The sequence below is a fragment of the Grus americana genome, chromosome 6 (assembly GCF_028858705.1).
Source record: "Grus americana isolate bGruAme1 chromosome 6, bGruAme1.mat, whole genome shotgun sequence".
Taxonomy (NCBI): Eukaryota; Metazoa; Chordata; class Aves; order Gruiformes; family Gruidae; genus Grus; species Grus americana.
In genome coordinates, this window is record NC_072857.1 from 42,847,398 (window position 1) to 42,870,271 (window position 22,874).

General features: G+C 59.2%; 2 protein-coding genes, 1 long non-coding RNA gene and 8 other non-coding genes across 12 annotated transcripts in view; 4 read left to right on the forward strand and 7 right to left on the reverse strand.

The window, feature by feature from the left end:
- COL6A2 (collagen type VI alpha 2 chain) overlaps positions 1–6,354 on the forward strand; it is a 27,857-nt gene extending 21,503 nt beyond the window's left edge. The window contains exon 28 of one of the 2 annotated variants that reach the window (XM_054830212.1): positions 442–2,009. In XM_054830212.1, coding sequence (XP_054686187.1) covers positions 442–737 — 296 coding nt within the window. In that variant the 3' untranslated portion in view covers positions 738–2,009. Of the gene's footprint in view, positions 1–441; positions 2,010–4,776 lie in introns of those variants that run through there. The other variant, XM_054830211.1, reaches the window with a different exon arrangement.
- Positions 6,351–10,847, reverse strand: LOC129208059 (uncharacterized). Its single transcript, XR_008577666.1, has 4 exons — positions 10,307–10,847; positions 9,794–9,829; positions 9,190–9,545; positions 6,351–8,037 (listed from the first exon to the last, which is right to left on the reverse strand). It is a non-coding gene; the product is annotated as an uncharacterized LOC129208059 (long non-coding RNA).
- Positions 10,848–11,419: 572 nt separating this feature from the next.
- On the reverse strand, positions 11,420–17,755 carry FTCD (formimidoyltransferase cyclodeaminase). The gene is made up of 14 exons (XM_054830728.1): positions 17,582–17,755; positions 16,582–16,765; positions 16,071–16,199; positions 15,792–15,880; positions 15,365–15,544; positions 15,139–15,276; positions 14,689–14,820; positions 13,972–14,033; positions 13,072–13,201; positions 12,776–12,937; positions 12,466–12,509; positions 12,249–12,387; positions 11,761–11,856; positions 11,420–11,564 (listed from the first exon to the last, which is right to left on the reverse strand). The coding sequence occupies exons 1-14, from the start codon at positions 17,633–17,635 to the stop codon at positions 11,478–11,480; spliced, it is 1,626 nt and encodes a 541-aa protein (XP_054686703.1). The 5' UTR covers positions 17,636–17,755; the 3' UTR covers positions 11,420–11,477.
- A 389-nt stretch (positions 17,756–18,144) lies between these two features.
- On the reverse strand, positions 18,145–18,226 carry TRNAS-CGA (transfer RNA serine (anticodon CGA)). The gene has a single exon. It is a non-coding gene; the product is annotated as a tRNA-Ser (tRNA).
- A 240-nt stretch (positions 18,227–18,466) lies between these two features.
- TRNAP-AGG (transfer RNA proline (anticodon AGG)) lies at positions 18,467–18,538 on the forward strand. The gene has a single exon. It is a non-coding gene; the product is annotated as a tRNA-Pro (tRNA).
- An 802-nt stretch (positions 18,539–19,340) lies between these two features.
- On the forward strand, positions 19,341–19,412 carry TRNAP-UGG (transfer RNA proline (anticodon UGG)). The gene has a single exon. It is a non-coding gene; the product is annotated as a tRNA-Pro (tRNA).
- Positions 19,413–20,681: 1,269 nt separating this feature from the next.
- TRNAS-CGA (transfer RNA serine (anticodon CGA)) lies at positions 20,682–20,763 on the reverse strand. Its single transcript has one exon. It is a non-coding gene; the product is annotated as a tRNA-Ser (tRNA).
- Positions 20,764–21,004: 241 nt separating this feature from the next.
- Positions 21,005–21,076, forward strand: TRNAP-AGG (transfer RNA proline (anticodon AGG)). Its single transcript has one exon. It is a non-coding gene; the product is annotated as a tRNA-Pro (tRNA).
- Positions 21,077–21,370: 294 nt separating this feature from the next.
- TRNAA-UGC (transfer RNA alanine (anticodon UGC)) lies at positions 21,371–21,442 on the reverse strand. The gene has a single exon. It is a non-coding gene; the product is annotated as a tRNA-Ala (tRNA).
- Positions 21,443–21,725: 283 nt separating this feature from the next.
- TRNAP-UGG (transfer RNA proline (anticodon UGG)) lies at positions 21,726–21,797 on the reverse strand. Its single transcript has one exon. It is a non-coding gene; the product is annotated as a tRNA-Pro (tRNA).
- An 802-nt stretch (positions 21,798–22,599) lies between these two features.
- TRNAP-AGG (transfer RNA proline (anticodon AGG)) lies at positions 22,600–22,671 on the reverse strand. Its single transcript has one exon. It is a non-coding gene; the product is annotated as a tRNA-Pro (tRNA).
- Between the last annotated feature and the right edge of the window lie 203 nt (positions 22,672–22,874).

A 22,874-nucleotide genomic window follows, 5' to 3' on the forward strand; every position in this document is an offset into this window, starting at 1 on the left:
GAGTTCACATAATGCTGTCCCTTAGATGTCTTTCTGGCTGTACAGCATCATGCGTACAGCTTGCATGTAGCAGAATTCAAAGCTCTGTGATAGCTGAATCCCATACAGCAGAAAGGATCTGGACCCCGTGGCCCTCTTCCAAGCACTGCTCTTTCTCCATCGTGCCTGTGCTGGATGACTGGAAAGGAACTGGGCAGTTAAGGTTTCACGTCATTTTCTGAGGTCTCTTGGTTGATGTGTGATTGACTTTGGTGTGAATCCCATGGTTCCTCAGACGTAAAAGTGGCAGAAAGATTTAAAATCTGGCTTGGTCTTTACTTCTCTGTCCCTCGTTAGCTCTGTTCTTCTCTGGTGCAGTGCACGTAGGAAAGCCAGGCAGCATTCAGAGACACAGCCGTTGCTAGCAAGCCCTGAAAATATTCTTTTGACGCTCACTTGCAGATGACAGGAACCCTGGGAACGTAAACCCACTTATTTTCCGCCCCATGGAAGAGGGAGTCAACATAGATTTCCCCAGCACCATACATTCGATCGCCCAGTTCCTAAACTCCACGCGGGAAACCCAGGACCCCAGCATGTACACCCAGCTGGTAGCCACTTTGGCCTTTACCGCCGAAAAAGCCAAGTTTGCCACTGGAAATGAGCGGCAAGAGTGGATGGACTTGTTCATTGACACCTTCAAAATGGTGCACAGCGAGATTGTGGGAGACCCAGAAACCGTGCTAGGGCTTTGCTGACACCTCCGTTAGAGATCTCATGAAGTGGGTGGAGGCAGAGGTTGAGCGGAGGTGGCAATCGTCTTTCCTCGAGTGCCTGTTTGGCAGAGGGGACAGGTACATTGGTAGATGCTTTTAGTTTAGGAGAAACACAGGCAGTGAAATGGCTTGGTTGCACTCAGCTGGGGACGTGACACAGGCAGCAGTCCCCTCCGGCTTGGCTGGCTGATGAGCATGGCTGCTTTCCCCAGGGATGTCAAGAGATGCTCTTTTTTTGCCCCCTGCTTTTCTGCAGAGGAGCTGCATTGCCTCGGTCCCTGAGCCAGCCACACCGCTCCCCTCCAGCCCTCCCGCGCTCTCACCCAGCTCCGGCAGACTCGCATGTCCCGGCCCTCAGCCACGCGTGAGCACGGGGCTCCATGAAGGAGACTGCCAGCACGCACGTGGCTGAGGGCCAGAGCAAGCCCCTTGTTTGCAGAGAGCCTAACGATGCGCTTTTCCCACGCCTTCCTACATATGTACTTGCTGACTGCTTCTGAAGCATCTTCTGCATCCTCTCGCTGGGTTACCGTGAGGGCTCTCTTTGGGTCCTGCAAGCCATTTGTGTGGCAAGGCTGGCAAAGCAAGGCGCGTCCGCTCTCGCCGCAGTGAGTGTCTCTGTACAACCATTCGATGGGCAGCTGGGGATACTGAGGGGACAGAGCAAAGAGTATGGGAGGGGTGCAACCCTGGCTTTCCATCAAGAGCACCAAAACCCGGGGAGTGCTTCTCTTGGAAGCTGTATGAGCTCCCTCTGCCTTTTTCTCTGCTTGTACGTTTGTGTTTCTTCTGTCTTAATTAGCAACATGTACCTGTTCATATCCACGATAGAGGTTGTGTAGGATCAGGCAGTGCAAAGCAAAAAATCCACGACTGCACAGTCAAACCTCCATGATACATTACGTGAGCTGTTTAAAAGCAAGTATTCGAACTTGTAGTATAACCCATTCAATCCATACCCAGGGCTAGTGTGGTTCAGAGAGACTACAGACCCGCCACTTGCACTGCGGGTACGTGCGTTTAGACAAGGAGTGGCATTTCCATGAGCTCAGCTGCCCCTTGTTTTCACAAAAAGTCGGGCAGGTGACTGCCATTCCTGCCTCCAGAATAACTACTGCCCTCTCAAACTGTAAGAAGAGGAAAAGGCATTTTGCGTGCAGACACAAGAGTAGAAGTGTTTACTGCCAGCAAGTGAATTTTGCAGCCTCTCTAACTGGCATGGTATTATTGCAATAAAGTATACTGAGCAAACGTCATATTTAATGGGTAGGAGGGAGATGTACGGTCTTCAACAATGCGGTTGGGCTGTAATGTTTCCAGGTGTGCGAAGTGGAGCCCGTTGCCAAGCTCATGCATGGGAATTGGAATGAGGAGCTTGCCCACTTGGAACTTCTTGCGGTGTTTTCAACATCTGGGGCTTGCCAGTCTAGGCTAGACGCCGTCCGGCGATGGGCACGCAGGGGAGGCGTTTGTGTCGCTCAGCACGTGAGCAGGTCAGACGCGCTGCACAAAAATAGGCTTTCTCCCAAGGTTTCAGCACTTTTTGCTCCCAGTCTATAGGGACAGGGACCTCAGGACAAACCCAAGGTTTTGCTGAGCTGCCTTGCATCTCTTATGTTCCCACGGGATAACTCCTATGTAAAGGCATCTTACCGCACAGCTCGAAGGCAGCCCTCTCCCGCCGTGAGGGCTGAGCAGCGAGCGGAGTGTCTCTGGGGAGTGCTGCTGCAGTAGAGCCTGCCGGGAGAGCCAGACATGTGTTATGCTCTCGCTGAAGCTCCATGGAGTGATGCTGCTCTCAGACATGGTCTGCTTAACTAGGAGCTCTTAAGGCTTGCTTCGGGTCATGTGGGAGGTGGGTGGATCTTGCTTGTTGTCTCAAGAAACATGACTACACATGGACAAGCATGTTACAGACTGGTAATGCTTCTCCAGCACGATATGCAGCCCTCGCTCCCACCCGCTCGCTTCCACCTGCTTTTGCAGACCCCTACGTAGATTTTGGACTGTGAGGTTGCGAGGTGCGTGCCTTCCCTCCTTTCCCTCTCCATGACTGCGCAGAGCAGGTGAGGACCAGGAGCGCAGGCGCTGCCAAAGCCAAGTATGCTTGTGGCAGCAGCGCCCGCGCACCGGGAACTGCAGCATCAATGCACCCTTAGACAACACTTCTCAAGGAAGGTTGGGCAGAGGTGAGTATGAACCTTTATTGATTTAAAGGAGTGGAGTAGCACAGTTGAATTTCAAAATGTAATGTTGAAAAAGCATCGCTTGGAGATAGGCTTCTACTGCAGTCGGAACTGGCATTGCAGAGGGCTGTTCGCAGTTAGACAATGTACAGTAAGCACCACGCAAGGCATGCTGTCGTTGTAGATATGTTTTACAGTGCGGGCTAAGGAGAAATGCCAGTCTACTATGTCAGGGAACACGATGCAGAAACAACCACAGACTTTTGCAGCGAGTTATGTTAAACCACAAGTACCAGCAGAAGTTCCTGCATCAGGTTTGACTGTTTTATCATGGATGGAAGTGGTGCCAAATAGTCTGCGAGCTCAACAATATGCACCATCGCAGCTTCTGCTACACTGTCTTGGGCTCTTGGTTTTGTGTTGGACACTGTTTTTGTAGTCTCAAGGGTGCAGGTATCTATTTTGCTTTAAATATAACTTTGCTGTTTGCTGAATGTTGACCGCACACATACTACTAATGTACTAAACAGCGATCCACTTGTTGCTCAGCTCATACAAGGAATTCCACTGGCTCAGCACCCGCCGTGCTGAATCCAGGTGTAACAGTGTTCAGCACTGAGGAAGAATTTTGTCAAGTTGGATTTGCTCATAGTAAGGAAATTCAACCTGATGCGATAGTCCTACCCCAAAAGTTACCCCTCGCTGTCAGAAATGGATGTTTAAGCTGGGGCTGCTCCAGAACCTCCTATTCCTTGCCAGTCATGCAACACAAGATGACATCGGCTCCAGGACTTCACCCTTTTGAGATTCAGTCTTAGAGCCACAGAATTGCTTGACAGTGATACAGCCATTGCCCTGCTGCAAACTCGGGGGGAGGGGGGCCATCCGCAGCATGTACATCACAAATCAAGACTGCTGTTGCCATCATATTCCTGACTAGTGCTTTCAGCAGAGAAGGAAACTCAAAGGAAGAAGAAGAAGAAAATTCAACCATGCAGTAATGGAAGTGTTTCTCGGAGTAGTGTACACAGAGGAACACCAAATGCAGTGCACATAACTACTGCAGAGGAACAAAATAATGGTCCCTAACTAACAGCTGTCTCCAAAGACTGCTGTTTAATTCTCCCTTTTTTTCTGAGTTCATTCACTGTGTATATTCTTTTATGCCCACTCTGTGGACAGGTGTGTTCTGAGTGACTGAAGAACAATGTCCCACTGTGTTTCACTCCAATATTGGTCTGTTATATATTACAAAAGCTGCTTTGCTACGTACAGGTGCATCAACAAGAGTAGTCTTGTTTTCCAACCGTATGACCCAACCTTTATAAGCTCTTCAGGAATTAGTGATTGCTGATTAAGCTAATCTGGGTGAAAGGTACGAAAACAGCTTTTGTCCTACACATCTGTGTGTTTCAGAGTAACCCTGAAAGTAAACCCCTCTCTAGAAGTAACTGAGAGGTTTGCAGACACTGCCTGCCATCAATCTCTGGACATTCCTGTTACGGATAAGAGCTGGGCACTGCTGTAAGAAGGTGGATGTAATTCTGGGACTCAAATGCACAGACCTGTCTAATCTCACGGATGCTTGTGGAGGTCTGTCACAGGCCCCAGAATTATCATTCATTAAGATCTAGTGCCCAGGACCTGAGGGAATCAGAAGCAAAGCTCCTGCAGTACCAGCTGCAAAGACAGGCTTTGGCAGCGGAGTGGGGCTCGTCCTTCTTTGGACAAAGATGCACAGAGGCAACACCAGCCCGAACTGCCCGAGACAACCCCCAGACGTATCCCGTAGGCTTTCTTATGCTCCCAAATTTGTCTTCTTCTTTCTCCTGCAGAGCTTGCGGTGGCCCAGTGCACGCAGCGCCCCGTTGATGTCGTCTTCTTGCTCGATGGCTCTGAAAGGATCGGGGAGCAGAATTTCCACAGGGCCCACCACTTTGTGGAGGAGGTGGCCCGACAGCTCACGCTGGCCAGGAGCAACAGCGACAACATGAATGCCCGGATTGCGCTGCTGCAGTACGGCAGTGAGAGGGACCAGGATGTGGTCTTCCCACTGACCTACAACCTGACGGAAATCTCCAATGCCCTGGCACAGATCAAGTACCTGGACTCGTCCTCCAACATTGGGTCAGCCATCATACACGCCATCAACAACATCGTGCTCAGCCCAGGAGATGGGCAGCGACTGGCCCGGCGCAATGCCGAGCTCTCCTTCGTCTTCATCACTGACGGCATCACAGGAAGCAAGAACCTCGAGGAGGCCATCAACTCCATGAAGAAGCAAGACGTTATGCCCACAGTAGTGGCTCTCGGGAGTGACGTAGACATGGACGTCCTGCTGAAGCTTGGCCTCGGGGACCGGGCAGCCATCTTCCGGGAGAAGGACTATGACAGCCTCTCCCAGCCCAGCTTCTTCGACAGGTTCATTAGGTGGATATGTTAAATGAAGGGAGTACACATGTCTTCCTCTCACCAGTATACACCCCCCCGATACTACCTGTTTCATTTTCTTCCCTCTGTATGGTTGCTAGCAACTCTGAGCTGGCCCAGAACAGCTGCCCTCTGGGTCCTCCTTTCTAGCCAAAATCCAGAGCTCTTTATTGATTTTTCATGATGAAAAGTCATGTATCTTACATTTATGGTGCTAATTAAAACCAAGATCGAAGCAGGATACAGAGCCATAAGACATATTTCTGTAAAGCTTTACACACACTAAGCCATGCCTTGCGTACGTACTGTAATCCTAGGAGGGCTTGTCAGAAACCCTTACAGTGCAGTAGGACAAATGATCATCTCTAGTTTTCAAAAACTCTCAATATCCCTCAGTCTTCTCTGAGGAGCTTTATTGTTGTGACATCCCCTGTTCTTTAGCAAACCCTTTTCCAGATTATCTTATCTTTTTTGTTCTCTTGGTACTTCTGCCCTGAGAGAACCAAGTGAGTTTATGACACATCACATGCTGCTTGAAATGGTCAGCAACTTGCTTTCCTTTTGCATGGCCCTTGGTGGCTTGGTTCTCTTTCCCAGGAGCAATGGGTGGTGAGAGGTTTTGCTGCCTTCTACAGTTGTCTGCAGATGCTCCTTTGGGGGCTCTATCTATACTAAATTTCATAGATCATCTTTAAGATCTTCACTTTCCTATGGGTCATTACTTCCTTTTGCCATTCTGACCTTCATCAGAACCTGTTCATTTATTACTGTACCCAAAATCCTGGCTGAGAGGGGCAGCATACCTCCCAGCATCTCACAAAATACCAGGCAGCCTCCAGAGCTGCCTCCCTGTCATCCCAATGTGCTCAAAGCAACTATGGTGCCTTCTTCCCACCGGTATCTGCTGAGCAATGCCCAGATTTGAACATGAATTATTGTGCTGTCTGCAAAAATGAACAAATAAACTCTTTTCACCCTATCCTGGAAAAGCCTCTTTATTTTGTGGTTTGTCTCCTTTTTAAAAATTATTTTTAATGAGCAGCTGTTTCTCCTGGTGCTAAGCTGTTAAGTCCAGATAAGTTTGTATTCTGCCTCTCCTTGCAAGTGCTGGAGCACAAGGCCGGGGGTCCCAGCAGCGCAGGGGCCATGGGGCACTGCTGAGGACCTGAGGGGCTGCAGAATGCTGATGGGGCCCCTCCAGCTCTCCCCCTGTCTCCAGCAGTCCCCTTGCAGACCTGTTCCTCTGCCCCCTGGCCCGCACCCCCCCAGTGCCCATCAAACTGTGGTCTCTCGGCACGACAAAGACTGTCTCTTCGTTCCTCACCTGCGTCATGTTCCTCACCTCTTCATGGGTGAGCAGAGCAGGGGTGCTCAGGTGCCCCTCTTTGAGGGGGGCTGTTTCCCCACCACGAAGGTGGCATCGCACCACAGTCGGGCTTTCCCCACGCTTTCTTCAGCCCCTCTTGCATCCAACACTTGTGTGTCTCAAGCCAGGACAGCGGGGCAGGGGAACCCTCCAAGGACAGGGGCATTTCTGTAAGGTCGCATCCACGGTGGTGGAGGTGGGATGGGAGGAGAGGCTGGGCAGGGCTTGGGTTGTCCATGGGGACCCCCAGCACGGGGCACGGGGCACACGGCGGTGGGGAGCTGCGGCCACGTGTGCTGCAGTGCTGCTGCCGTGTTTTTTCCTTTGGAAAGGAGAGCTATCGGGGAGCTTTGAGGGCCGCAGGACAAAACACGACCGCAGCCAGCGAGGGGCCGGAGGGGTGAAGTCCCGCTGCCCCAGCACGCACCGCATGCCCGGCCAGCAGTGCAGCAGGGGTGGAGAAGGCTGCGCTGGCAGCACATCTGGGTGAGATGGGCTGCGCCACCTCTCTTGGAGATGCCCTCTGCCACGGTGAGCCGCTCGTGTGCGTGCCGCTGGGTCCAGCAGCCAGTCACGCCGGCTGGCAGCAAAGCCTTCCTGGTAACGGGACTGGGAAGGGCCCTCCTGAGCCATGACAATGGGCAAAACAAAAACAAAAGAGCAGCAAAAGCAGCCCTGTGTTAAAACTGCTGCAGTGAAAGCACTGCCAGGCTTTTCACCTTTCCTAGTGAGTGTGCCGCAGTCCCACGGCCATAGCTCAGGGGCTTCAGAAAGAAAACTCACTAATTTTTCCTATTAATTATTACCCTGGCGTGGAGGATGGCAACCCATACAGCTCAGCAAGGGGTAAGTTAAAGCATTCCTCGGCCGACCCCTCTGCTACAGCTGGGAGAGCTCATGCAGAATGAGCTGCTATGGGTGGTGGGACCCACGTTAGCAGCCGGCATCGTTGCCCAGGAAAAAACACACAGACACCAGCAGACTGCAAACCAGCATGTGATACTCCCCACACTGCTACCTGCAGCCTCAGGGGTGACTTTCAGTGGGCTCTCCTGAAAGACAGAGGACGGAGCTGCTGCCCATCGTCTCACAGCAATTCCAGGTCAAAGAATTTACAAGCTAAAACCAAGAAAATCACTCAGCAGGCAAAACGCTACTCTAAGCGAAAGGGGAAAGGAGCAGAGCAACACGCAGGTGGTTCCCACGGGGCGTTCGGCTTCGTGTTTCATGGCCGTGCCGGTGGGAGATGTCCTCTTCAGTCAGAGTCAGAACTGCTGCTTGAGCTGCTTGAGCTGGAGTGCTGGAGGAGATAAAACAACTTTAGGGTAGCACAGAAACAACCTTCTTTCACACCGTTTCTGATAGGTGTTAGCGATCCTGCGGTGGGTGCTGGTTCCCAGTGCCCAGCCGGGTCCAGGTTGAGCCTGCAGCGGCGGCGGCTGCAGACCCACCTCTCCCCAAGTGCCTTTGCACACCAGAAAAATAAGTGCCCCCAGTTTTGCACACTGGCTGGATTGCAAGCCGGTAATTAATTAATGTCATGCTCCAGGGACCACGGGGAGGGTGAGCTGGTGTGGGAGTCAGCTGGCACCATGGCCCCAGGCAGCGAACCCCAGCCACAATACCTTGACTTGAAGATAAAATGGCTGCTGCTAACATCACCGCAGTGTTCATTGCAGTGCTGTTACAAACCATGTTTTAGAGTTTGGAGCCATTCTTTTTCTGCTTGGAGAATATAATTACGGGCATATCATGGGAGGGCTGGGGTTTTTATTATTATTTTACAATGTTCAGTCCAGAAGTGTCCTGCTCTCTGCCAGCGAGGGCAAACGTCAAGGCAGATCACTTCCAAAGCCATTACACAGTGAGAGGAGCTGATGGTTTGGTTTGCTTGGGAAATGCTCCTACCTCTGATGCTGGAGCTGGGGTTTTGTTTACTGGTCCCTCACTCAGACCTATTCCATGGATGGTGCCCATCCCTGCAACAGCATTTTCTGCAGCATCTACTCCCGGCACAGAGAATTGCTTTTCCTTTTTTTTGTTTTGTTTTTGTTTTTTAAGAGGGAACTGAACTGCCCCTCTGCTGCAGAACACTGAGCGAACGTCCCTTGTGGAGGCACGACTCGGTCTCAGGTGGGCAGGACAAAGTCCTGGGATTTAGTACACCGCGTGGTGCACCCTGGGCTGTGTCGCTGTTTCAAATGGCTTCAAGGAATTTCATGGATCACGTTTCAAAAGACTCGCTTGAAATGATTCATGCTTGCCTGTTTATTAACCAAATCGAAGTCTCCACATCTAAAAAAAAGCCACTGAGGTGCTGGCAGCCAACTCCAGCTGCTGCAGGGTGGAAGAGGGGAACCTCAGCTGGCAGGCTGGACGCTGTGGCATGCGTGAGGGGGTCTGAAGGACCACAGCAGAGATTCGGAAGGGTCTGCCGCCACCTCGCTCTTACCTTGCCTCTGTGGTGCTTGGAATGCTTCTTCTTGTGCTTCTTATGGTGCTTCTGATGGGAGTTAGGGGGGCACGGTGTGCACCCCGGCATTCCCGGTGGTCCCAGATGGGGGTGCCCATGGGAATGATGTCCTGGTGGTGGATGTCCACTGGGGTGCTGTCCTGGTGGGCAGGGGCCAGGTGGAGCGGGACCACAGGGATAGCCACCTGGGAAGGCTGGGGGACAGGCTCCAGGGGCACCGGGTGGCACTGGAGAGTAGCCAGGGTAGGGACCTGCTGGAGCGCCGGGACAAGGGTGTCCCGGAGGGGCAGGCGGGCAAATTTGCACTTGCGGTGGTGGCACCCCTCCGGGCACACCTAGGAAGAAGAGGGGGGCTGTTAGTGAGCAGAGCCAGGCTCTCCCCAGACAGGCCATGCAGGGAGCTGGTGTACCTATGCACCCAAAGGACCCCTCCTGGTCCACCCGCTCCCCACAAATGGTGCCCCACTCCCCTTTGGTATGCAGGCAATCCCCCCAGGTGCCCCTGGTGATTGCACTGAGCCCCCCTGCGAGCCCCGATGGCTGTGTGGTACCCATAGCCCTGCCCGGCTCTGCGGCCCCTCACCTGAGTTGGGGTTCCACATCCTCTGCGACCCCCGAGCTGCAAGGGAAGGACAGGCACCATCAGTGCTCCCTCATGGCACCTCTCATCACAGGGACATCATCGCCCTGCCAGCAGCCAGGACCCAGCTCCTCTGCCCCACAAGTCTGCCCTGGGCAGAGACTGTGCTCACTTCCCTAGGAGTGCCGTCCCCCCGCAGACCCCAATAGCCTCCCTGTCCCTTTGGGTGACAGCGCCAACCCTGAGAATGACTGTCCCCACCTCTGTGCACCCCCAAAGCCCAGGCATGCGGTTTCCACCGTTAATGGAAATAATAAACCAACTCCAGCCGAGCCTGGGTGCCCGGCCCACACCCACATCCTTGTGGACCATGAGGGGCTGGGGACACCATGTCTTGGTGCAGCACCAGCCATGGGGATGGTGCACCCTGACCCACAGGCACCTGCGCTCCCACCACCCCGTGCTCCCCGGCTGCCCTGCCAGGCACTGCTGCCTCAGGGAGCAGCTTTCACTCACCAGATCTGCAGAAAAGCTCCTAGCAGAGGCGATGCTGGCAGCACCCTCTGAAGGCAGCGCCACCAGCAGCACCCCCGGTCACCGTCCTCAGCACAGCTCTCCCGGGGTGGCAGACACCCGTTAAATACCGGGGCCCTGCCTGGGTGAGGAGGGGGTGCGGCGGGCAGGGGTGACACCGCTGAGCAGTGGAACCAGCCGTACCGCTCCCTGCACCAGGGCTGTCACCATGGGCACAAGGAAAATGTCAACATGCCACTCCCAGCCTGCACAAAGGTTCCACAGAGCTGATAAAAACGGGACAGAGGGTGGTGGTTTCACGTCCCGGCGTCAGGTGATGGGGTGACTCAGGCGTCCCCACCACGAACCCTGGCTGGGTGCTCCCAGCGTGAGCACAGTGTCCGGGCATGGGGGTGTCACCCACCCGCAGGCACTGCTGTGGGACAGCGGGTCTCGGGGTGCAGCTAATGACTCCCTGTGACACTGCTCAGGGTGCTGCCATGCTGTGCAGGTGGAGGAGGTGATATCTGCCATCAGACCTGGTCAACAGAGAGGAGGCAGGGTTGGATGTCCTAGTGCTCTTCCTCTCGGGAGGATCTATGAGGAGGGGGCAGAGCTCCTCCCGTCCAGTCCCCATCTCCCTGCTAATACCCCCGATGCTGCCCCGCGTTTGGCCGTGGTCCCTTCCCGGGCCAGTGAGCAATGCAACAGGCTGGTCTCGTCATGCACTGTCAACAAGACACGTCGCAGAGAGGGGCTGTGCCGGGACTTGTCCCAGTCCTGGGGGCAGGGTGGTGTCTTGGGGGGGTTTCTGGGCACAGAAACACACAAGGGTGTGCGGGGTCAGGAGGTGCCCATGCACAGGGACCTCCTCCCGGGCAGCACCACGGGGTCCCTGCCATCCCCTCTCTTGGGAGCCCTGTGGCCCCGGGAACTGCCAGCCCAGCCGGATCCTTCTGGCCCAGGGATGGGGGGGATGGAGACTGGGGTGAGAGCACCGTGCAGCAAAAATCACCGTTGGCCAGGGAAAGGCCAGCAGAGAACATGATGCTGGGATCTGCCTGAGCAGAGCAGCTCTTCTGAGGTGGATACCGAAGGAGCCCAGGCAGGGACGAGTGTGTTTCCCAGCTGTATTTGCTGCTGCAGAGCCCCCGCACCCATCCCCAAGCTCCTCTCAGGCCACCCGCTTCTCCAGCAGCGCCAGCACGAGCGCCGAGCCTTGCTTCGCCTCCTCCAGCAGCCTGGAGACCTTCTGCGACATCTGCGTGGAGAGGGAGAAGGAGCATTGTTTGCCACTCAACAGGACAGAAGAGCTGTCCACCATCCACCCCGTGCATCCCGCTGGTGGCAAAGGGGTGGTGTGCCCAGACATGAGGGGTCCCAGGGGTTTTATCTGCATCTCTGTCCCACCTCATGCCTGCCACCAGGGCCAGGGCACACACACGGACCCTGCTTACCGCAAGCTTAAACTTCTCATCCGTTATGTCTTTGAGGTTGATCATGACATTGAAGTAAGCTCCAAACACAGCCGTTTCCAGCATTTTGGCTCCCACCTAGGAAAAGAGGCTTGCGAGAAGCTCTCCTGCTGAACCCAACCACCACCACACGGTCCGGCAGCGGGGCAGATCCTCACGCTGCAGGACTCCCACCCCCCGTCACCCAGCGGCACCCAATGCTTTCCAACACGGTGTTTTCAGGCTGCGGCAGCGGGAACCATTCATGGCCTTGCCACACAGGAGGGAAAAGTCAGGCGAGGGCTGGTGGGGGTCAGCTCTCTACAAGGGCTGCAAGCTGCCAAAACGTGAGCATATGGAAACCGCTGGCCTGTTTGGGGAGTGCGGCTGGAGAGATGCATCAGGACACGATGGGACACCTCGCAGGGAATGCAGTGAGCCTGGCTCCTCCAAAGCCCGAGCCGGGCCAGCGCGTGAGCCCGGGGCCATACCTGGATGTCAGATTTGCAGGCCAGGTTGCAGTGGCATGCCAGGTCCTTCAGAGCAGGCCAGAGCCCACTCACCTTCTCTGCCAGGGCACAGGGCACCCTCACGGCTGTCTTCAGCCCCTGCTGCATGGCAGCCGCACGTCTGGGAGGGGGGACAGCCCCGGGTGAGTGCCGGGTGCTCATGGTGGCCACTCGGCAAATCCCCATGAGCCCAGCTCACCTCTCCCGCTCCTCAGGGGTGCTTTTTGGCAGCTTCATAGCTTCCTGCAGGCAAAGAAAAGCAGATTTGCTGCCATTTGCTCCAAGACCCCGCACGCCTTGCATCAGCATCCAGGGCAGACCTGGGAGCTCCCATGCTCTTGCAAACCTCCTTTAGGTGATGATGTCCCTTCCCCTGGCCCTGGCTTGGGCCAAGGTCACAACCCTGCTCCTAGGACACCAGGACGCAGCGATGCCGGCCCCTGTCCCAGCTGGAAACCGCCCGCCCCCCCCGCTTCCCCACAGGACGTCTGATACCGGTGGGACCTCACCATGTAGCTGCTGAAGGCACGGGAGTCGGCGTCCACCATTGCCACCAGCTCGTCCATGGCTTGGTGGAAGGGGGGGATCAGCTTCCTCATGATGGGGTCCAGCTCCTCAAACTGCCGCTTCCCGTAGCTCATCAGCCCCACCATGCAGCCCAGCGCCGCTCCCTGCGAGGGCACGGGGGTAAATCCTCCAGCAGGACACAGCGCCCGCCGCTACTGCCGTGCCGGCTCCCCTCAGAGGTTCGGCACATCCAGAGGACCCCCTGGGCAGGGACGCCATCCCGATGTGGGGCACGTACCATGGCAGCCGCAGCTGCGGACACGGAGCCTCCTCCTGGTGCTGCCGACCTGCCACCGACTGCTCGCACGAAGGTGCCCAGTGGCTTGGCCACCAGCCCCCCATCCACCTCTCCTGCCTGCACCAGGTACCTGCGGCACAGCGGCCCTGTGGGTCAGAGCCCCCCAGGTTCAGGGACACCCACCACCACCCGGACCCACCACTGCCCTCTCCAACAGGTTTTCATCCACCCCTTGGCTCTGCAGGTGGCTGAGAAGGGGGATAGCCCAAAAACCCCAGCGGGAGGGTTGGGGAGAGGACAAGCAGCCCCTTGGGGACAGACGGGCAGCTGGGGAGCACGTCCTGTGATGCTGGGGGGTTGCTCTGCATTAGACAGGGTGGGCTTGTGCAAACGGCATTTGGTGGGACAGAAGCATGCCTGCAGCCACATCTGCAGGGGGGGGGGGATGAGGACTTAAAGTGTGCGTCCTGATTGCACCTTGGCACAGGTGGATTTCCCTTCCTCTCCCCCCACACACATGCATTTTACACCGGGTGCCGCAGCACAGCATCTCTCCTTGGAGGGCAGCGTGTGAGCCAGAGGCAGTGAAATTTGGGGTGGGGATGGGGTGGAAGATAGGATGGTGGTTTTAACGCATACTTGCTCAAGTCTGGCCACGAAACCTGCTCCTGCTGCCTGCCCGGGTGACCTGGAGCCCACCCACCCCACATTCACCACCATCAGCATTTGGGAGCAGGGACCACCCTGCACAACCCCTGGCAGAGATGTCCTCTGGGTGTGAAGAGGAGCTGGGTGCAGGCACCACTCCCAAAACAAGCTGAGTGCAAGATACAGGCAGCGGGATCCCCCTGTCCAGGCAGGGGTGGGCACCATGACGAGAAGCAGGATGGGGGTCCCTACTCAATGATGCGCTCCCGGGGGTGAAACGCAGACAGGGAGTCCAGGCCCAGCCGGCTGACCACCTGCAAGGAGCAGCACCGCCGCATCAGCCCCGTCACGATAAGTCCCGTTGCATCCTCATTCCCTGCTGTTAATTAACCATGGGTGACCCAGCCCTAGAACAGAGTTGCTCAGGACACCACCCAGGGAGAGGACAGCTGGCGTCACCATCCTGTCCCAGACATGGGGGCAGCGTGCGGCTGCCTACAAACGACTGGAAACTGCACCGATAAATAATTAGCTTGCTCTTATCTAGCACGTTCCCCATAGGGTGGAAAAGTCCCTCCCTCCTGCAGCAGAGCCCGTCTCCTCATTGCCAGCTTACGCCGGTGCTGGGGCAGTTTCCCCTAATGCCATGCACTGTCCTTGAGCTCTGGGGAGGTCTCCTTCCCCTCCTGGCCGCCGTGCTGGGCAGCTGCTGCCCACCCTCTGTCCTCACGGGATGGGGTCCCTGTTCGCTGAGCATCTCGGCATCCTCAGCAATAATGCAACTTGTCCCCGTCGCTGTGCCCTCACAGCTTGCCAGGCACCATCCCTGGAGATAAGTGTCATGCCTGGAGGCTGCCATGGACCCAAATCTTTGTTCAGTGCCACTTTGGGAGGCTGGGGGGGATGGTGTGTGCATGTGTCTCTCCCATAATCCCACCCTTGTCTTGGTACCAGGAGGAGCCACGTTACCAGCCTGATCTTCTGTTCCTCCTCCAGGATGAAGAGTTTTTCCTTCTTGATATAAAACTCGGCCGTGTCCAGCATGGCCTTCTTGGGGACAAGCCCCACCAGCTGGGACCCCACCACGGGCAGGTTCAGTGCCTGTGAAGGGCATTAGAAGTGTAACTGTCCCCAGAGCCACCTGCCCTGCCACTGCTACCACCCCAGCCTGGTGGTCCTCATCCCTTCCCAGGACCTGGGGACCTCATGGAAAAGCCTTCAATGGAGGAGCTGGGGGCTAGTAGCAAGTTGCTGAGCTTTGGGGATTTTCATGCTGTTCAGCACTCTGCCTAGCTTGGCCGAGCTGAGCGTGAGATAAAGCAGATCCTGACCTGGGGATGGGGAGAAAAACTTGGAGGGACACATCCTCTGCAAAGCCTCCATTGAAACAAGCGTGGCGGGCCGCCCCACACCACTTACCTGTGCGTCTCGGCAGACCTCCTCGTAGACGGTGTGGAGCGGCGTGGTCTCAAAGTCCAGCAGATTTGTCGAAACTTGGGCTATATTCTCTTCCTCCAAATACCAGCCAATGCCCTGCACCTTCTTCAAGCGCCCGGGCTGCCAAGACCCGCTGCGGTCAAGTCACAGCCTGGGAGGTGTGGGGGCAAGCAGGCCTGTGCCCGGCACGCCGCCGGCATGGGGGTACCTGGTCGGCACCGCGGCCCTGCTCGCGGATGTTGAGGGCGATGCGGTGAGCCAGCTCCTTGGTGCACATCAGGTTGATGTTGTAAGCGATAAGGAAGGTCCGGGCACCCGTCACGGTGGCCCCCCAGTGGGGAACAAAGGTTGGGGGCCCAAAATCGGGAGCCCACTCTGGTTTTGCAAGCTGGGGAGGAGGGAGGAGAGCACGTGGGCTGGCACCGCCAAGCAGCACAAGCCACCCTCCCGAAGACGGCATCTCCCTCCCCAGCTGGCATCTGCCACAACCACCTCCATGTTCAGCAGCACCCAAAGCATTTCATCAGCTCCTCTTGGAGTGAAGGGACTATGTGAGCCCCCGGCACCCTCCCCAAAGCCGGGGAGGTGCGACTCTGCCCAGCCCATGCCTGCCAGCCAATTGCTGCTGGGCTCACCTTCTCGGGGAGCGCCTCGTACTCCCCGGCACGGATGGCAGGCAGGGCTTTCCTGCTCTCCTCCTGTGCCGCCTCTCCGTACAGGTAAACTGCAAGACAGAGCACGGGGTGAGCACTGCCTGGCAGGGGCTAGCGGCAGGTCATCTAGCAGAGTCCATTTTTTACCATTTGGGAGCAAACCTCATTTGGTTAAGCTTTTGCAAAAGGTGTGCAGTTTCTCCACAGCTGGAAGCACGCGGGGTGGGCTGGGACGGGCAGAGGTTCCTGGCCTCCACTCACCAGGGACCCCCAGCTCCGCTGCCAAGCGCTGCCCGAAGACATTGGCGCAGGTGATGCACTCCTCCATGCTCACATTCATCACCGGCACGAAGGGGCAGACGTCCAGGGCCCCCATGCGAGGGTGTTCACCTGGTGGTGAGGCACATATAAGGGTGGGAGCTGGAAAGAGCAAGCACACAAGGAGGGAGGACGGCCCTTTCTCAGCCTTTTTTGCAGACTGGGCACTGCCACCACAAGGAAAGTTGAGTTTGCTGCAGAAATGTCTACTCCAGCCCAGGGACAAGAGGGATTCAGCCCCTCTGGATCGGGAGGATGAACAAGAGCTTTGCATGGTCCCACCACCATCCATCCCAGCAGCACTGCTTGCTGCAGGTGCAGTAACATGCCGTGCTTGGCCACCAGCAGCTGATTTTTAAGCTCCAGCCATGCAAGATGCACCCAGAGCCGACCACGGACTGCAGCCAAGGGATGCTCCGTGCCAGATCAGCTCCTGCGCTGCCCCCAAGCTCACCCGTGTGTCGGCTCATGTCAATGAGCTGCCCAGCCACGCGGGCCGCGCTCAGTGCCCCTTCGATGACGGCCTCGGGGGACCCCACGAAGGTGTAGACGGTGCGGTTGGTGGAGGCGCCGGCGTCTACGTCCAGCAGCACGCAGCCCGGCGTCCGGGAGATGGCCTGCCCCAGCGCATCGATCACCTGCCACGCAGCAGAGGGGGGCAAGGCGGCTGAGCCAGCCAGAGCCCTGCCACAGCCACAGCTTTGCAAGGTGGGGAATGCCTTTTCTCAGCTCACTGGGGTTGGGGATGACCCCAAGATCAGTGGGGATACAGCCCTGAGTATTTCTGCAGCTTTGCAGATCTTGCAGAGGATGCAGGATCCAAAGGCACGAGCATCCGACTCCTACCCAGGGGGTTGGGGACACCTATGGCTCCCAGCGAGCCCCCAACCCGCCGTGGTGGGGGAGAGATGCCCGACTGCTGCTGCACGTCAGAGAGCACCATCACAAATTTATGTTCCTGAGGATACTGTCCCCTACTAGCTTCAAAACAGATCTGGCTCTGTAAAGCCTGTTCCCTGGGGGGAAGCAGTGGTTTTATTGCAATTTTGGGTTTGTTGAACTCCCCCACCCCCAGCCCGGACAAAGTTCAGCCTAGGGCTGATGCCCAGCACAGATCCCATTGACCTGGATGGCGTATTTCAGCACAACAACTGCAAGTGATATTTCTCTGAGGGGGTAAGCCAGACCACCCCAATCTCTGGTGCTACAACAACCTGCAGGCAGTGGGGAGGGGGGGGTTCTGAGCCCCACTTCTCACTGAGGTGCCAAAAGGGAGCAGGGGCTGCCTTTGGGGATTTTTGGCATTAGCCGGGTAGGGAAAGCTGCGCAATGCTTCAAAGGAGGCAGGGCTAAACCTGGCAGCGGGTGCTGCCTGCAAGGCCCCTCCGCCAAAGCAGCCCAGCCACCTGCACCCCACATCGCCCACCCATCAACCCCTCCTCACCCTCCCTTACCTCCTTGTTAATCCCCTCCGAGAAGTTGGGGACACACTCCACTAGCTTGGCCATGGTCCCAGGGTCTGCCGGCACCCCGCAGCACTGTGCTCGGCTCCTTGCGCCCTCTGGGTTTTCCTGCCCTTTCCTGTCCCACTGCGGAGCAAAATCCTCCCAGCACCCAACCCGTTGTCTCTTCCCTGAGCCAGGGTTTCTCATTAACTGCATCGATCTGCGGCCAGGAGACAGAAAGGGTCTTGGATAAACAACATGGTACTGGCCCTTCTGTGTACCGAGCAGCTCCGGGCACAAGGGCACTGCATGCTCACAGGGCCAGCCTACAACACTAATTACCCACAAGTGCAAATTAATTGCTAGGAGAAAGTGATGCCACATGAAGAAAGGCATCTTCTGTGCCCAGCACCATGCTGTGGCTACTGGCGGGACAGACTGCTCCTGCCCAGGTTGCAGCAACAGGACCACTGGCACCTCCAGCGATGGTGGGGGACTGGTGCTCCCCAGGACCCCCAGCATGGGCACCCCAGGCCCCCATCGTGGGCACAGGGCTGGCAGGTAAAAGCTCTCGCTGTGAGCAGGATTCGAACCTGCGCAGGGAAACCCTATTGGATTTCGAGTCCAACGCCTTCACCCCTCGGCCATCACAGCCCCAGCCCTGGGCACCCGGGGGGACACCTGCCCCCCCCCCCGCCCCGGGCACCCCCTTTCCTGGGAAGTGGCCGGTGCATCCCCACACACACGCTCAGCCCCGCTCGGCTCCCCAGGGGCTGGCACAGGGTCGTTCCCCAAAAAGTGTCCCTGGGGTCCCCGGGGTCCCTTTGCAGCGCTGCCCCCCCCAGCACCCCAGTGCCCGCACAGGGTGGGGGTGCCCGGGCAGCTGCGCACCCCGGCTCGTTGGTCTAGGGGTATGATTCTCGCTTAGGGTGCGAGAGGTCCCGGGTTCAACTCCCGGACGAGCCCTCCTTTTGGGCACCCACCGCCGGCACAGCACCCGCGGGCTCGGGGCACCCACGGGGCGACACTGCCCGGCACAGGGGGGACAGGCGGCCTCCCCACCTCGGACGCGGCCCCTCAGCTGCCACGGTGCCGCCAGTGCCGGGAGCGAGCGAGGTGCTGCCCGCTGCCCCATGGGCAGAGACACGGCTCAGCCGTGGCCGGGGCTCGTCCCCTCCTGGCTGGGGAAGGGGCTGTCGGGGCAGCGGGGGACGGCAGAGCGGGGCCCTCAGCCACCACCACGGCCCCGGGGCCAGCTCTGCCCGGGGGCTGCGTCCAGAGAAACATGTCCCAGCTCTGCCCCACAGCCGTCCTCCCTGTGCCGGCCGGCCCGGGGGCAGCCGAGGGACACCCAGTGCCTGCAGAGCCCGAACCCAGGGCCAGCGGCTGCGGCAGGCGGGGAAGGGAGCAGCGCCAGGGATTTTCCGGGAGGGAAGAGGAAGGTCAGAGGGAACATCAGCTTTGGGGGGTGCCCCATGGAGGAAGAAGGGCGGGGGTGATGGTGCACAGCAGCGGCCATTTCCGCACCGCTGCAAGGGCCAGGGAGGAGGTTTTGAGGAGAAAAACCCCGGAGACGCTGGGAATTGGGGATGCTGGGCACGAAGAGGCTGCAGTCACCTCCAGCTGCTGGCTCCACGCACAGGGATGTCAAGAGGGACCTGCCTGCTCCCAGAGTGTGCCCAGGGTCACGCAGAGCCTCAGCTGCCCCCCCAAAGCCCCAAAAGTGCCTGGGTGACAGGGGTGGGGGGGCAATGGGGTGCAGCACCCCGGCTCGTTGGTCTAGGGGTATGATTCTCGCTTTGGGTGCGAGAGGTCCCGGGTTCAACTCCCGGACGAGCCCTCCTTTTGGGCACCCACCGCCCTCGGCTGGTGTGCGGGGCCCCCGGCCGGTGGTGGGAGCAGGGCCAGGGAGGTGGGAGGGCACCGGTGCCTGGTGTCGCAGGGATGGTCAGAGTGTTTGGGGTGGGCACAGCCCACGGCCAGGATGGATCGCAGCAATGGGAATGGTGGAGTGCGACCCCTGACTGTTTTGAGGCCCTGGGCAGAGCAGGGCGAGGGGTGGGCAGTGGGGCAGCGCTGCGGGTGAGGGGACTTGCCCAGGCCCCCACCCCTGCCCACGCAGAGGGGATGTAGCTCAGCGGGAGAGCGCTTGCTTTGCATGTGAGAGGCCCTGGGTTCAACCCCCAGCATCTCCAGCTTTTGCCTCCTGCCCAGGCTCCCTCCCTGCCCGCTGCGGGGCTGACAGACCCCCAACCCCCCCCCCCCCGAAAAGGTCTGGGGTGCTTCCTGGCACCCGCAGCCCACCTGGAATTGCCAGCGGCCCTTTCCCTCCCCTGCCCGGGTGCTGCAGGGCACGGGGGCACTTTGTTTTCCTTCCCACAGGGCTGGGGGTCTCTCTTGGGGTGAACGTCAGTGCTGGGGGAGCAGCCGGGCGGGAGCAGGGCGGTGGGTGCCCAAAAGGAGGGCTCGTCCAGGAGCTGAACCCGGGACCTCTCGCACACTAAGGAGAATCCTTCCCCCAGACCGAGGAGCTGGGGTGCACAGCTGGGACCCAGCCCAGATCCTGGCCCCACGGCTCCACAGCCCCACGGCCCCGGCACTGCACAGCCCAAATGGTGCCCAGCGCAGGTGGGGGCTGCCCCGGGGCGCTGCCCTCTGCTCTCAGCCATCGGGTCCCCCAGCTTCCCCAGGACGTGGCACGGGGCGATGGCAGGGAGCCCCTCGGCATCTCGGCACAATGGTCCTCAGCTCCCAAACACCGCGGCCCTTGACGGCTGCTTCCTCACCTCTCCTGGGTCTGCAAATCCTGGGGAACCCCGGGGGGGGCTGTGCCCCTCCTGCTGCGGGGCCATCACAGCCCCGAGGCCCTGGGGCATTGCGGGGGACGCAGCCAGGGAGCAGGGTCCCTGGGGCAGGAGCTGCTCACCAGGGAGGAGGTGCAGGGCTGGCGCTGCCCGGGTTCCCTGCACGCTCCTTCCCCAGCTGCCCAAGGGCCCCCAGCACCTCCAGCGAGGTCACCCCAGGACCCTCAGCGTGAGCCACCCCAGGACCCCCAGCATGGGCACCCCAGGCCCCCATCGTGGGCACAGGGCTGGCAGGTAAAAGCTCTCGCTGTGAGCAGGATTCGAACCTGCGCAGGGAAACCCTATTGGATTTCGAGTCCAACGCCTTCACCCCTCGGCCATCACAGCCCCAGCCCTGGGCACCCGGGGGGACACCTGCCCCCCCCCCCGCCCCGGGCACCCCCTTTCCTGGGAAGTGGCCGGTGCATCCCCACACACACGCTCAGCCCCGCTCGGCTCCCCAGGGGCTGGCACAGCGTCGTTCCCCAAAAAGTGTCCCTGGGGTCCCCGGGGTCCCTTTGCAGCGCTGCCCCCCCCAGCACCCCAGTGCCCGGCACAGGGTGGGGGTGCCCGGGCAACTGCACACCCCGGCTCGTTGGTCTAGGGGTATGATTCTCGCTTAGGGTGCGAGAGGTCCCGGGTTCAACTCCCGGACGAGCCCTCCTTTTGGGCACCCACCGCCCTGCTCCTGCCCGGATGCTCCCCACACACATCCCAAAATTCCCGCCGAGAGAGGCCCCGATCCCTGTGGGGAAGGGACACAAGGTGCCTCCACACCCCGCACTGTCTGGGCAGGGGAGGGAAAGGGCCACGGGCATTCACCGCACTTTGCAGATGCCGGGAAGCAGCCCCAGCCCATCGGTGCCCACAGGCAGCCCCAGAGCTTTTCTGGGGGCTTTGGGGGTCTGTCAGCCCCGCAGCGGGCAGGGAGGGGGCCTGGGCAGGAGGCAAAAGCTGGAGATGCTGGGGGTTGAACCCAGGGCCTCTTACATGCAAAGCAAGCGCTCTCCCGCTGAGCTACATCCCCTCTGCGTGGGCAGGGGTGGGGGCCTGGACAAGTCCCCTCACCCGCAGCGCTGCCCCACTGCCCACCCCTCGCCCTGCTCTGCCCAGGGCCTCAAAACAGTCAGGGGTCGCACTCCACCATTCCCATTGCTGCGATCCATCCTGGCCGTGGGCTGTGCCCACCCCAAACACTCTGACCATCCCTGCGACACCAGGCACCGGTGCCCTCCCACCTCCCTGGCCCTGCTCCCACCACCGGCCGGGGGCCCCGCACACCAGCCGAGGGCGGTGGGTGCCCAAAAGGAGGGCTCGTCCGGGAGTTGAACCCGGGACCTCTCGCACCCAAAGCGAGAATCATACCCCTAGACCAACGAGCCGGGGTGCTGCACCCCATTGCCCCCCCACCCCTGTCACCCAGGCACTTTTGGGGCTTTGGGGGGGCAGCTGAGGCTCTGCGTGACCCTGGGCACGCTCTGGGAGTAGGCAGGTCCCTCTTGACATCCCTGTGCGTGGAGCCAGCAGCTGGAGGTGACTGCAGCCTCTTCGTGCCCAGCATCCCCAATTCCCAGCGTCTCCGGGGTTTTTCTCCTCAAAACCTCCTCCCTGGCCCTTGCAGCGGTGCGGAAATGGCCGCTGCTGTGCACCATCACCCCCGCCCTTCTTCCTCCATGGGGCACCCCCCAAAGCTGATGTTCCCTCTGACCTTCCTCTTCCCTCCCGGAAAATCCCTGGCGCTGCTCCCTTCCCCGCCTGCCGCAGCCGCTGGCCCTGGGTTCGGGCTCTGCAGGCACTGGGTGTCCCTCGGCTGCCCCCGGGCCGGCCGGCACAGGGAGGACGGCTGTGGGGCAGAGCTGGGACATGTTTCTCTGGACGCAGCCCCCGGGCAGAGCTGGCCCCGGGGCCGTGGTGGTGGCTGAGGGCCCCGCTCTGCCGTCCCCCGCTGCCCCGACAGCCCCTTCCCCAGCCAGGAGGGGACGAGTCCCGGCCACGGCTGAGCCGTGTCTCTGCCCATGGGGCAGCGGGCAGCACCTCGCTCGCTCCCGGCACTGGCGGCACCGTGGCAGCTGAGGGGCCGCGTCCGAGGTGGGGAGGCCGCCTGTCCCCCCTGTGCCGGGCAGTGTCGCCCCGTGGGTGCCCCGAGCCCGCGGGTGCTGTGCCGGCGGTGGGTGCCCAAAAGGAGGGCTCGTCCGGGAGTTGAACCCGGGACCTCTCGCACCCTAAGCGAGAATCATACCCCTAGACCAACGAGCCGGGGTGCGCAGCTGCCCGGGCACCCCCACCCTGTGCGGACACTGGGGTGCTGTGGGGGGCAGCACTGCAAAGGCACCCCAGGGACACTTTTTGGGGAATGACCCTGTGCCAGCCCCTGGGGAGCCGAGCGGGGCTGAGCATGTGTGCGTGGATGCACCGGCCACTTCCCAGGAAAGGGGGTGCCCGGGGGGCACCGGGACAGA